General features: G+C 46.0%; 1 protein-coding gene across 2 annotated transcripts; it reads left to right on the forward strand.

Moving 5' to 3' along the window:
- Window positions 1–85: 85 nt before the first annotated feature.
- ncoa6 (nuclear receptor coactivator 6) lies at window positions 86–13,031 on the forward strand. 2 transcript variants are annotated; one of them, XM_030055195.1, is made up of 17 exons: window positions 86–187; window positions 1,113–1,456; window positions 1,803–1,958; window positions 2,087–2,209; window positions 2,774–2,896; window positions 3,004–3,825; window positions 4,016–4,159; window positions 5,303–6,632; window positions 6,749–6,867; window positions 7,043–7,473; window positions 7,566–7,802; window positions 7,935–10,962; window positions 11,355–11,411; window positions 11,546–11,576; window positions 12,052–12,093; window positions 12,348–12,481; window positions 12,632–13,031. In XM_030055195.1, exons 2-17 carry the CDS (start codon window positions 1,159–1,161, stop codon window positions 12,676–12,678), a joined length of 7,122 nt encoding a protein of 2,373 aa, XP_029911055.1. In that variant the 5' UTR covers window positions 86–187; window positions 1,113–1,158; the 3' UTR covers window positions 12,679–13,031. The 2 variants fall into 2 exon arrangements, with proteins under 2 accessions (XP_029911055.1, XP_029911056.1); XM_030055196.1 differs by lacking the exon at window positions 12,052–12,093.
- The last annotated feature ends 281 nt before the right edge of the window (window positions 13,032–13,312 follow it).

The raw sequence follows: 13,312 nt of genomic DNA on the forward strand, positions 1-13,312 counted from the left end.
CTTTATTTTCACCTTGGTACTTTGCAAAACGTTCGTCAATAAGGGTTTTATTTTGAAAAGCATAACCGGATGTTAATTTTTTCACTCTAGTTACCTTGACGCCGTTGGTCCCCTGTGATTCATGTTTTGTTAGCTCACAGCTAGCAGATGTCGAATCGTTGCACTTATTTTCAGATCAATATGTTTGGTAAGGCTTTAACGTTACTAATGTGTGATTTATTGCTTATCGTAGCTAGCCACTTAGAGATGGTGTTAGCTAGCCAAATGGCTAACTAACAAGCTCTGTAGTTTCAATGCGTTCAAGATGAATCAACTGCAGCGCTACTTAGCTACCTTGCTAACGTTTGCTAGCTTGCTAACCGGAGCTTGTTGAGAAGCCAGTAAGACCCGCCTTGAAATTGATATTGTCCTTTTTAACCGTGCCATATAGGCTGGGGACACATTAAGTTGGGTTGTTTTGTTATTGCACAGTATTCTCTTCGTACAATTGTTTAATGTCCTTAGATAAGATTAACATTAATTTCCCTGGTGCTGAATTTGATGGCTTAACGTTACCGTTTACGCCAAGGCCCGTGTTGCTGGGCCGATACGGTAACAAGTTAGCTAATCTACGCTCACGAATATAACGTCACACAACATCAGACAAATCATACCAAATCATATATATACCTGTAAAATGCTCCTGGAAGTAGACTTGTCCGGCCGCCCATTATCCAGTCAAACCTCTTCATAATTACTTGACCTTTGCCTGCTAATGTGAGCTACATACCAGGTGATGTCACACCGGCATACTGCTGTTCTTGCAACCATAGATGTATTTGATCACCAAATCTACTGATCAAAAGTGGATTCCTGTGAAGTAAGGGATGCAATTTATGTTTGCCTTCATCTTCATCGAAGTTTGACCTGCTTGGTTATAAATCAGTCTAGTTTACCTTAAAGTAGCTAGTTAACTATATATCCAGTAGACAGGGAAGTATTTGAGTTTTGTGTCAAATGTGTCTTGAGGGCAAATAGTTTTTCATCCATTTCACTCAGTCATATGTACTTTTATTGCCTGTGACATTAAAAGTGGATGGGCAATGATAGGTCCCTCTGTTCTCCTTTTGCAGCATAAACGGTTAATAGCTGGGCCGCCACTCCTAATACGAGGGGAGGATGGCACATCAACATACCCCACCTCATCTGTCCCAGGGGACAGAGTTACTGGATGCATACAGTGATTCCGACAGGGACTCCGGAGTTGGAGATGACGCAGGAGAGGATGCTGACAGTTGTCACGGAAGCACAGTTACACACGAGGAACGCGTTGACAAGCAAGATGGCAAAGAAGAAAGCAGTGGGGAAGGGGAAGATTTTACAATTTATGTTGCATTTCAAGGAAACATGGACGATGAAGACTTTACGGAAAAACTTAACACTGTCCTCAGTGGTATACCAAACATACTTGATATGGGTTAGTGTAATTTAATATATTTAAACCTGTATCTATGTGGAGAAAGTCATCTAATGTCACAGGCTCATGCATATTCATAGGCATAAATCGGAGCTGCCTGATACAGTTACACTCTTCTACTAGTGAAGTCTGTGCAGCTCCAAGTGGAGCCAAATCTCCATGTTGGTAGACCTTAAGAGACTCCTCTCTGTACACTCCATTGTGTACATTTGAAATATACCCTTAATTTTAATTTATATTTTTGTGTCAGTTTTTTCTTTCACCTTTCCCCTATCACCTACAGATAATGATGTCTTTTCTCTGTCTATCTTTGTAAACATATAACCATCCATTCTCCCTCTCTTAGGCTCAGAGAAGCTGCAGCCTCAGCATGTGGAGCCATGGAACAGTGTACGTGTTACCTTCAATATTCCCCGTGATGCTGCTGAGCGGCTCAGACTGTTGGCCCAAAACAACCAACAGCAGCTCAGAGACCTGGGCATTCTCTCTGTCCAGATAGAAGGTATTGGCACAGCCTCTGTCCTTTCAAAATTGTCAGCAGGAGTTGCTGTGTTTTTGTGTGCCATGTGAAAATAAAGGGCACAAACTGGAACTCTTATAATAATTGCTATTGATGTTCACTGTGTTCAGGGGAAGGTGCCATTAATGTGGCCATGGGACCAAGTAGAGGACAAGAGGTCAGAGTGAATGGACCAATTGGAGCACCTGGCCAGATGAGAATGGAAGTTGGTTTTCCAGGTCAACCTGGTCCAGGTATGGGTTTACTACATATATTACACTTCTTCGTGTATCTGTAAAGGTGGACTGAAACTGCCATTGAAATTTGGTTGTTTTTTGGACAATGGTCTTTAGAAGTGCCTACAGTATATGTGTATCATCTCTCACTTTTGTAAATTGAAGAAGCATGAAAAATGTAGTAAGGCATTCTGTGTCCATGTAACACATGCCTTATTATTTTATATAGATATAGCTATTTTCTTTTGCCTTCCAGTCATTTTGCATGACCATATGTACCAGCTAGTGTTCATTTTAAAATGTTTATTATTATTATTATTATTATTATTATTATTATCTTTGAGAATATCCATATATGAGAGAGATATGGTTTACAGCACTTTTATCTAAAACAAAAATAATTGTAGTGCCAGTGTTTCAGAAGCAATGATTGTATTATGATTGAAAATATTTGTAACACTAGAACTCATCTTGAAACAACTTAGACCCAAACAACAACAGATACAAGACAAAACTAGAATTATTGCCCAAAACACCACAGGTGCTTAAAATTACAGAAGAAACACTGCATTTTTCCATTAGGAGGCGTCAGGATGGCCAACCCATCAATGGTTCCTCCTGGTCCTAGCATGGCAGGTCAGGCTATGGTCCCAGGCAGCAGTGGACAGATGCACCCTCGAGTTCCAAGACCGTCTTCTCAGACAGGTTTGGTTCAATATTTCTTTTTTGTCAGATTAGACTTGTGCTGTTGTTTTAAAATTGGTCTTATTTGGACACTTAGTAATCAAAAACTGCATCTTGCTGTCTTACAGATGTGATGGACCCAATGATGTCAGCTATGTCTGTTCAGCAGCAGCAACAACTTCAGCACCAACAGACTGGCCCCCATGGCTCAGGCCCTATGCCCCCCCAGGCTGCCCATCACATGCAGGCTCTGCAGGCTGGGAGACAGCTCAACCCTGCAGCACTGCAGCAGCTCCAGCAACAGCATCACCAACAGCAGCAGGCCCAGCAGCAAGCTCAGCTCTCCCAGCTTGGATCTAGACCTCCATTCAACCCATCTGGCCAGATGGCTGTGCCGCCTAGCTGGAACCAGTTACCTTCTGGGGTCCTCCAGCCTCCAGCTGCCCAAGGAGGCCCTGCCTGGAGGAAGCCCCCACCCCAACCCCAAATGGGCCAACGACCACCCTCCCTTGCTACGGTTCAGACTCCCAGCCACCCACCACCCCCTTACCCATTTGGCAGCCAGCAGGCTGGGCAAGTATTCAATACCATGGGACAGGGACAGATACAGCAGCAGACTGGAATGGGTCAGTTTGCAGCTCCCCAGCCTAAAGGCCCTCAGGCTGGGCCTGGTGGTGTAGCAGGACCACCCAGACCCCCTCCGCCCCTTCCACCAACCTCTGGGCCACAGGGCAACCTCACTGCCAAATCCCCTGGTTCCTCCTCATCCCCTTTCCAGCAGGGTTCACCTGGGACCCCACCCATGATGGCCCAACGACCTACAACTCCACAGGGCTTCCCTCAAGGTGTGGGGTCACCAGGAAGAGCAGCACTTGGACAGCAGGGAAGCATGCAACAAGGATTCATGGGAATGCCCCAGCATGGACAAGCAGGGGCCCAAGTGCATCCAGGTGAGTCACTCATTTTCCACAAACATAGATAACTCCAGAAAAAATTGCTTTTGTGTTGGGAATCATGTAAAAGCATATAGCATATTAGGGGAATACTGTTAGTTTTAGGACACTAGCAGCAGTTGTTCCAAAAATGTTACATTTTGTCATCTATACAAGAGAAAAATTTTTAAATGAACACTAATTTCAGGCATGCCTAAGCGCCCGATGGGCTTTCCAAACATGCCAGGAAACCAGAACTTTGTCCAAGGTCAGGTGAGTGCCAGTACTCCAGGAACCCCTGGTGGAGGAGCCAGTCAGCAGCTACAGAGCAGCCAAGCGATGACACACACAGGTAAAATGAATATTGCACAATGATGATCCAGCTCACTAAGGATGAGGGAAAACGGGCAAGTTTTGGTGGTGGAGGCAGTAAAACAGTGTGGAATGAGCCTGGACTGGATACATATGGAACCACTCATTTGTCTATATATGTATGATTTAAATAAGAACCACAAAAAGTATTTCTTCTATATTAAAAGAGAGACCACTGCTAGAGAAAGTTGAATACATAAAACATGGAAAAAAAAATAATTCCATGATCTGAAATAAAACTATATGCCAATGCATAAAACAAGCAACTTGAATAGAGTAAAACAGCCTTTCTATGTAGTTATACTTGGATAGTCAGAGTCATTTTTATGTGCACCATTCACATGGTACTGGGTGAGATTCCATATAAAACAACTTTAGCGAGTTTTTGACTCTCTAAGAGGAGGCTGTACACAGAAGTGCAAGTTACTTTGTATTTTAATATTGTTTTGTGTGTGTGAAAACATTACATTTATTTATAATATTTTTCTAATAACTTTGGAAGCAGCCAAACAAAGTCTAAACAAATAAACATCTTTAACCTAGAAATAAGATACATACATGACATCTCATATATAGATAGATGGATAGATAGATATACATACATACATACATACATATATACACACACACATGCACACACACACACAAACACACATATATACACATATATGCGCGTGTGTGTGTATAGATATATAGATACAGATAGACAGCATATTAAGGGAATATCTCTCTCTCTCTATATATATATAGATATATATTATGTCATCAAGCTCCTAGATTCTCTTCTCTCTGCTCCTCTTTTTTCCATCTCCCTCTTTGTCCCAGAGTTTACAAATTACAGGGTTTTCCCTGGATTTTTGGATGGCAGTATTGTTTGGGAAACATGCTGTTTCTCCAGCTCCTGTGGCAGCCCAGTTCCTACATTGATGCATATTTCTCATGGGCTTGTAATACACTAGGGGAAACGCTGCCATTTTATTCTGTACCATTATACTCCATTCAAGTTCTGTGGCATAGAATTATATTTATCATGAACATTGCCCTCTGTTTTTCCACCACATTTTTAATGCTTTCTTCATTTATTAACTTATTAAAAGCATTACTTTTTTCTTTTCATTTCTAGGAGCTCAGCCATCAGCCTCCACGCCAAACACATTGCAGGGTCCACCCCATGTCCAATCCAACATTATGGGTGTTCAAAGTGGCATGGCAGGTCAGCCCCCTGGTACAACTGCTGGGCCGAGTATGGGCCAGCCGCAGTCTGGCCTCCAGACCCAGATGATGGGCCTCCAGCATCAGGCCCAGCCCGTGTCCTCCTCCCCCAGCCAGATGGTTCAAGGCCAGGGGGGAGGTCAGACTGTCCTCTCCAGGCCCCTCAGTCAAGGGCAGAGAGGAGGGATGACCCCCCCCAAGCAGATGATGCCTCAGCAAGGCCAGGGGGTGATGCATGGGCAGGGTCAGATGGTTGGAGGCCAAGGGCATCAGGCCATGCTCCTGCAACAGCAGCAGCACCAACAACAGCAGCAACAGCAGCAACAAAACTCCATGATGGAACAAATGGTTGCCAACCAGATACAAGGCAACAAGCAGGCATTTGGGGGCAAGGTTCCAGCTGGGGTCATGCCAGGCCAGATGATGCGTGGCCCCTCTCCAAATGTTCCAGGTAACATGGTTCAGTTTCAGGCCCAGGTTGGCCCGCAGCAGCAACAGATGACCCCACAGCAGCAGCAGCAGCAAATGGCTCAGCTCCAACAACAGCAGTTACAGCAACAACAGCACCAACTACAGCAGCAGCAACTACAGCAGCAACAACAGCAACAACAGCAACAACACCAACAGATGAGCCAGCAGCAGCCCCAGCAGGTTCCCATGGCTGGAAATCCTAACCAAGCTATTGGCATGCATGGACAGCAGTTGAGGCTCCCTGCTGGTCATCCTCTTGTCCAACAACAGTTACAACAGCAGCAGCTACAACAGCAACAGAAACAACAGCAACAGGCCATGTTGCAGCAACAGCAACAACAGGCTGCTCAACAACACTCACATCCTTTGGGAGACCCCAGTGGTGGAACAGGGGACATGGGGGTTCAACAGATGCTCCCTGATATGCAGGCTCAGCAGCAGCAAGGAATGATGGGGGGTCCACAGCACATGCAGGTGGGCAATGGCCATTTCACAGGGCATGGTATGAACTTTAATTCTCAGTTCCCAGGTCAGATGCCAATGGGGGGACCCTGTGGACAGTCAGGTGGTTTCCCTGTCAACAAGGATGTAACACTTACTAGTCCACTGCTGGTCAACCTGCTACAGAGTGATATCTCAGCCAGCCAGTTTGGCCCAGGGGGAAAGCAGGGAACAGGGGGGAACAACCAGGCCAAACCCAAAAAGAAGAAACCACCACGAAAGAAGAAGCCAAAAATGGGAGAGGGACAACAACAAGTAGAGGGTCTTGGGTAATGATTGATATTTATAATGATTTAGTTTAGATCTTGACATTTTGAAAATATCAGTCGAACCAACCTGAATCATTGTTATCATGAATAATCATTTTTTAAATTCCATTCAACAGTGGTTTAGATGTGTCTGCTGGTTTGGAGGATTCTGAACTGCCAAGTCTCGGTGGAGAACAGAGTTTGGGCATAGACAATTCAGGCCCAAAACTCCCTGATTTTGCCAACAGGCCTGCAGGTACACCATGACATTTAACAAACAAATTTAGGTAGTTAATTTACAGATCTTGCATTCAGTTGCCAATTCTAGAGTGGTATTTTTGTGTAGTATTTGCTACTGTACTTTGCTACTATACTTTGTGTTAAATTGTTACATATTTGTTTTGAATATCTGTAACATATATTTTCCTCAGGCTTCCCTGGCCAATCTGGAGACCAGCGAGTATTGCAGCAGGTGCCCATGCAGTTTATGCAACAGCAACAGCAACAACATCAGCAGCAGCAGCAGCAGCAGCAGCAACAACAACAAATGCAGCACATGCAACAACAGCAGATACAGCAACAGCAAATGCAGCAGCAGCAGCAGCAGCAGCAACAAATGCAACAACAAATGCAGCAGCAGCAAATGCAGCAGCAGCAGCAATTACAACAACAACAGCAGATGCAGCAACAGCAGCAAATGCAACAGATGCAAATGCAGGGGCTTCAGAATGCTCAAGGGCAGCAGGGGTTGACAGGGCCTCAGCCTCCAGGGCAAGGCCAGCCTCAGATGCACCCTCACCAGTTGCAGCAGCAACAACAACAGCAGCAGCAGCAAGCTCAGCAACCACACCTGCAACAGCAGGTGACATTAACTTCCAATGTTTTTTAATTGATAAAATATGTTAGACTTTTCCAGTCCGTACTCAAGTTTGTGCCCATTTTATTATATTTTAGCAACAGCAGCAGATGATGATGATGCTGAAGATGCAACAGGAGCAGGCTAAGAATCGCATGTCCATCCCTCCAGGAGGGCAGCTGCCCCCTAGGGGTATGGTGAACTCACCAGAGGCACAGCGGCTGCCTGTCTCCCAACAAGGCAATATGCCTGTTATGATCAGCCTTCAAGGACATGGAGGAGTACCACCCTCACCTGACAAAGCTCGAGGGATGCCCCTCATGGTCAACCCACAGGTGAGAGCCAAGTGCTGAGTGATAGAGTGATATTCACATCTTGTGATTTGGAATTTTCACATTTTTCTTGTGAATATAATGATGTTCTTTCCTGTGGGTATACTGTATTTCATTGCCCTTTCTGTTCTCCAGCTTGCAGGAGCAACACGGAGAATGTCCCATCCTGATGTAGGGCAGGGTTCTCAGGGCCCGGGATCTGAAGAGGCACCTGCAGGCACCCACACCATGCAGGACAGGCCTGGAGGGCCAGAAATGGGGGTGCAGCCTGGAAACGGAGCCCAACAGATAATGACCAATCAGGGCTCCAACACTCACATGATGAAGCAGGGCCCTGGCCCGTCACCCATGCCCCAGCATCCTGGAGCCAGTCCCCAACAACAGCTACCCACTCAGCCTCAACAAGGAGGCCCCATGCCTGGCCTTCATTTCCCAAATGTCCCCACAACTTCACAGAGTTCCAGGCCCAAAACGCCCAACCGAGCCAGCCCCAGGCCATACCATCATCCTCTCACCCCAACTAATCGTCCACCGAGCACAGAGCCGTCAGAGATAAACCTATCCCCTGAGAGGCTAAATGCCTCCATTGCAGGGCTGTTTCCTCCCAAAATCAACATTCCTTTGCCTCCAAGGCAGCCTAACCTAAACAGGGGTTTTGACCAGCAGGGTCTTAATCCGACAACTTTGAAAGCTATTGGGCAGGCTCCTCCTAGCTTAACTCTACCAGGCAGTAACAGCAATGGCAGTGCTGGTGGAAATAACACTAACAACGGTCAGCAGCCTTTCTCAACTGGCAGTGGAGCAGCAGGTGGAGGAAATAAACAGGACAAGCAGTCTGGAGGGCAGGGTAAGAGGGCAAGTCCCAGTAACAGTCGGAGATCCAGTCCAGCCTCAAGCCGCAAGTCAGCCACCCCAAGCCCAGGAAGGCAGAAGGGGACAAAACTAGCCCTCAACTGCCCTCCCCACCAGCAGCAGATGGTCAATCCTCCGGGGCAGACCATGATGCTAAGCCCTGCCTCAGTCCCCCCAAGTCCAGTATCTTTGCCCTCACAAGTAAGTTTGGGCATGGAGACACAGCCAACCCAGAGTTCTTTCCACAGCATGCAGGCTAACACTAGTGAGGGAATCAGGGAAGGTCAGGGGATGTTGGCAGCAGAGCATCGACAGTTGCCTCAGCCACAACCCCAGCCTTTGAGGGAGCTATCAGCTCCCAGAATGGCAAGTCCTCGTGTCCCCTCACAAGACACCAAACCTTGTTTAGAGCTGCAGGCTGGGGCAGTTGAAAGGCAGCCAACAAACCCAGTACCCGTGCAGGACTCGGAAGCCTTACCTGCTCTAAGGGAGGCTCCAACCTCCCTGAACCAGTTACTTGATAACACAAATACCCCCAACATACATCTCCGGCCTACACAGAGTGCTTCAACCAGAGATGTTGTGGGAAAGGAGAGCCCTAAACCTGCATTAGATCCAGAGAAACCACCCCCCAGTAATTCCCACATCTCAGATGTGCCAGGCCCCATTGTTGCCACTGCTGCTATGAGCGAATTAGAAGTTAAACCGAAGCCCACTATTCCAGTCTCCACCAGCAGTCCTAACTTGCAGCCCCCTGCAATTCCCAGCTTGCACCCCAGCACTACCATGAACCCAAACCTTAACCCAAACCCTATCTCTGCTCCTAGTGTGAACCCTACTCCAAATTTAAACCCAGCTTCTACCCCTGGTCCCACCCTCAACCCCAACACTAATACCACCCTCAGTGTAAGCCCCAACCCAGTCACTTCCAATCAGAGCAGTCCTGCACCATCTGTCAGTACCAGCTCTAACCACACCTCTGCTAGCAGTTCCAAACCAAGCCCCAGTCCTAAACCTGTCACAAGCATTCACTCAGTCATACAGATTCCCGCTTCATCCAGCACCATTTCTCCCAGCCAGATCACTGTGTTTGTCACCTCTAACCCCATCACATCTGCCTCCACCCCCCAGGCACAGCCATCCATGGTCTCCACTATGGTGGCTGTCCCCAACAAGAACATCAGGCCTCAGGATATCCGACAGCAGACCCCCATCTCCCGCCCCCCTCAGTTCATCACAACCCCTGTATTTATCAACCCCATTTTCCAGGTCCCTGGTGCTTCTGTGACTCCCAACACAACAGTGGTATCACAGTCAGTCACCATGGTGGGGCCTATCCAAGTGTCCACTACAAATATCCAACTTTCTCCAGCCCCAGGCTCCACCCAACCCTCAGTGGCTAATATTACCAGCACTCAGCCTGCCAGAACAGTTGTTGGACAGGTCCAGTTAGGCACCAGTATGTCCTCAGCAACCCCAGCTGGTACTCTTCCTGCTCCTCAGCAGATAAACCCAGGGGCTCTCAAAACAGAAAACCTAAGTGAAGTAGTTCCTGCTCAGAAATCTAGTCCCCCAGTCAGTCAGCCATCTCCCCATCCAAGCCCTTCTTCTGCATCATCTCCCTTTCAACTACCCCTAGCTTCCCCTCCACCCTGCTCTAGTCCTGGTGCTGCAGCCACCATCCGAAAGAGCCCCATGTCTCCATCATCTGCTGCCCAGGTTAAAAGTAAGCCTGTGCAGGCTGCTGCACCAGCGCCTAGTACAACTGATTCTCAACAAAGCCCTGAGGACAGGCCTCTGCAGTCAGGGCCTGGTCCTGGGACTGGGACTGTGCCTCTACAGGCCTCCCTTCATCCTCCTGCCAGCCCCGTTGTTCAGATTGAAGCACCTGCACCCAAGACAGCTGCTGTTCCAAAAATCCTCACTCCACCTCCTGTCTCCTCTCCAGCCCCACCTGCTGCCCAAGTTGCTGTCCCTTCTCAGATTGCTACCCAGGCTCCAACTCCTCCTCCAGCTTCAGTCTCAAGCCCAGCCAAGGCTGCAACCCCTCAGCCTCCTGTTGTTACTGTTGTCGCTACCACCGTTGCCTCCTCTGCTACCTCACTCTCTCCCCTTGCTCCTGTACAAAGTCCTGTACCATCCATTGTTCCCATTGTTGCCGTCCCAGGACCTACTCAAGATTTTCCCCCAGCCACGTCCTCCCCAGCTACTAACCCCAGCGGAACTCCACCAGCCCAGTCTGACCCCACAGCTGTGGAACCTCCCATTCAGTCAGCCACAGCATCTACTGAAACCACACTTAGCAGCCCAGGTAAATATACAAGTGTCAGTTAATAAAGTACAGGCTGTCTTAGCATATATGGAATAGAATCAGGTTCTTAGGTTTTCATGCACCTTTGATACCCTTTGAGTATTATTGCTGCTCCCATCTGAAGTGAAAAGTTCAAAGAATAAGATGTTTATGTGTAATGGCAAATTGTTTGATATCAGAGTAGGCCAGACAATTTAAGTTTCCCATAATCAGAGTCCAAACTTTTCTGATAATTCTGAGTTTTGACTTTTACACATCAGTCCAAAAACAGGTTACTTGAGTAATGACATTAAGAGCTGACATTATTAGCTGCTATGTTTTTTTCTTGACAAATTCCTGAAAGACACTTCCCTCTTAAAATGTATCTGTATTGTTTTAATCCTTTTCCCCAGTACCGATTCAGCAAGAAGTTACTCAGTCACAGGAGCCTGTTGCCAGTGAGAAGACAAGTAAGTATTGTCATACTTTTTGAAGATGTTACCAAAGCCATGACGGAAAGGAATGTATTTATTTATGTTTTTTGTGTCTTACAAAGCACATGAATCCAGGTGGCATGGAACTAAATTTTGTTTGTTTTCTGCAGATGAAGAGGTCTCGGCAGTTTCTGAGCAGGGGTAAGATTCTTGATAAATGTATACTACTTACTCTTTTCGATGCTGCATTGTTTATTAACTGTTTGATATTACTTCCTGTGCTGGGGTGTAATAAGGTGTTGATCTCTGAAAAGTTGGCCTAGTCATAAGAACGATGCTTTTGAAGAAGAAATGCTTAGACATTTCTAACTCTACTGAAACTCAGGGAGTTCATTTGGTTGGCCAAGGGGGTACATGGTGAAAACAATGAGCCACGTGGCCTCAGCACTTGGTATGTATGCTTAGCATCCAATTATGAAAATACTAATGCATGACAGAAGATACAACAAATATTATCTCCCCACAGATGAAAAAAATGCTACCACTCCACAGACCTTTTCATGTTTAGGCCATGGCTCTCTTCCTAAGGATTGTTATAATATGGTGGTGAAGTGAAACCATGATTGTTCAGCACCACAGTTTATAGTTTACTGCTGTTTTTCCACTTCTATCACAGATGGGCAAAGAAAAGAAAGACGCCCATCAACTTAGTCCCAAGGTATGTATTTTAACACATATTTGCGCTGCCAAGACATAAGCAGTGATCATGTCGACCATTACGTAGTGGATGCTGTCAGGACGAAGACGGACAGTATCTGTGGTAGACGAGGAAAAACAGCTGAGTCCCAAGCCGTTTCTATCTTTCTCCAAGTAGAGCAGAGTTACTCAAGCCATTGTATTTTTAATAACACATGCTTGTGTCCTTCTCCCTCCCTCCATATTGTGTTTTGTTTTTCTGTCTGCTGCTCCCAGAGCTGCTGTAGAGAAGCCCAAGGGACCGAGCAGACGAAGCTCCCGGGCAGAGAAGGAGGTGGAGGAAGAGCCAGTGGCAGACAGCGGGATGAGGAAGAGATCGGCCAGGCCTGGAACCAGTGCTGCTGCAAAAGGTAACAGACACACTAATAATTTTAGAATATACAGTACTTAAAACATGCAAGTTCACCTCTACAGCTCAATCATAGGCCATAGTCAAGGGATGCACTTGATGCCTTTTCCTAGTACACATGTTCTTAACAGAATTTCTCTCTCCTTAACAGAAACTGGAGCCAGCCCCACCCAGGCCAAAAGAAGGAAGTCTAAGTAGGCTAAGCCACAGTCGTGGACACCTGTGAACTGTACTGTAAATGTCCTTTTTTCTCTGTGAATCATTTGATATCGGTTTCTCTGTCCCAAATTATGAATTTTCAGCAGAGAAGCAAACCATGTACAGATTGTTTTTAGAAGAATTATGTTGTTGTTTTGTCCCTGCTATTATGTGAGATTGTAGGTAGAGTGTGTGCATATCTGTTTGCGTGAATGTGCTTTTGTTTTTGTTTTTGTTTGTTTTGTTTTTTAAAACGCTGGATTAATCATGTGAAGAAATAATGGAGCTTGTCATTATTGTATAATTATGTTGTAAAACCTAATTAAATTTTCTACTGCTTTTGTCCTGTGAAATGGTCTTATTTGTTTCATTTAAAGTTGGCTGATTTGTTAGATTTAACACAACTTTTTTTCTTTTTTTTTTTTTTAGTCTCTCCAAACCCGCATTGGAACTCTTGTTTGATTATTGTTCCAGTATTAAGTACAATGCTGAGAGGGTCGAGATAGATAAAGGGAGCATTATATATTAAGAGTTGGATCAGTTTTAGGCCTGAATACCATATGTCTATGAGAATAATATATCTTATGATGCTGAGCGTCATTAGAAAGGAAGGAGTGTCCCCATCGCTGCATTT

Source organism: Myripristis murdjan, chromosome 7 (genome assembly GCF_902150065.1).
Source record: "Myripristis murdjan chromosome 7, fMyrMur1.1, whole genome shotgun sequence".
Lineage (NCBI taxonomy): Eukaryota > Metazoa > Chordata > Actinopteri > Holocentriformes > Holocentridae > Myripristis > Myripristis murdjan.

What these genes read in the sequence shown, in the direction of transcription:
- ncoa6 (XM_030055195.1), top strand. Translation starts at nt 1,159, where the DNA reads ATGGCACATCAACATACCCCACCTCATCTGTCCCAGGGGACAGAGTTA. An exon ending in AACCACACTTAGCAGCCCAG is followed by an intron (nt 10,963 to 11,354) that starts GTAAATATACAA and finishes CCTTTTCCCCAG; the next exon opens with TACCGATTCAGCAAGAAGTT. An exon ending in TCGGCAGTTTCTGAGCAGGG is followed by an intron (nt 11,577 to 12,051) that starts GTAAGATTCTTG and finishes CTTCTATCACAG; the next exon opens with ATGGGCAAAGAAAAGAAAGA.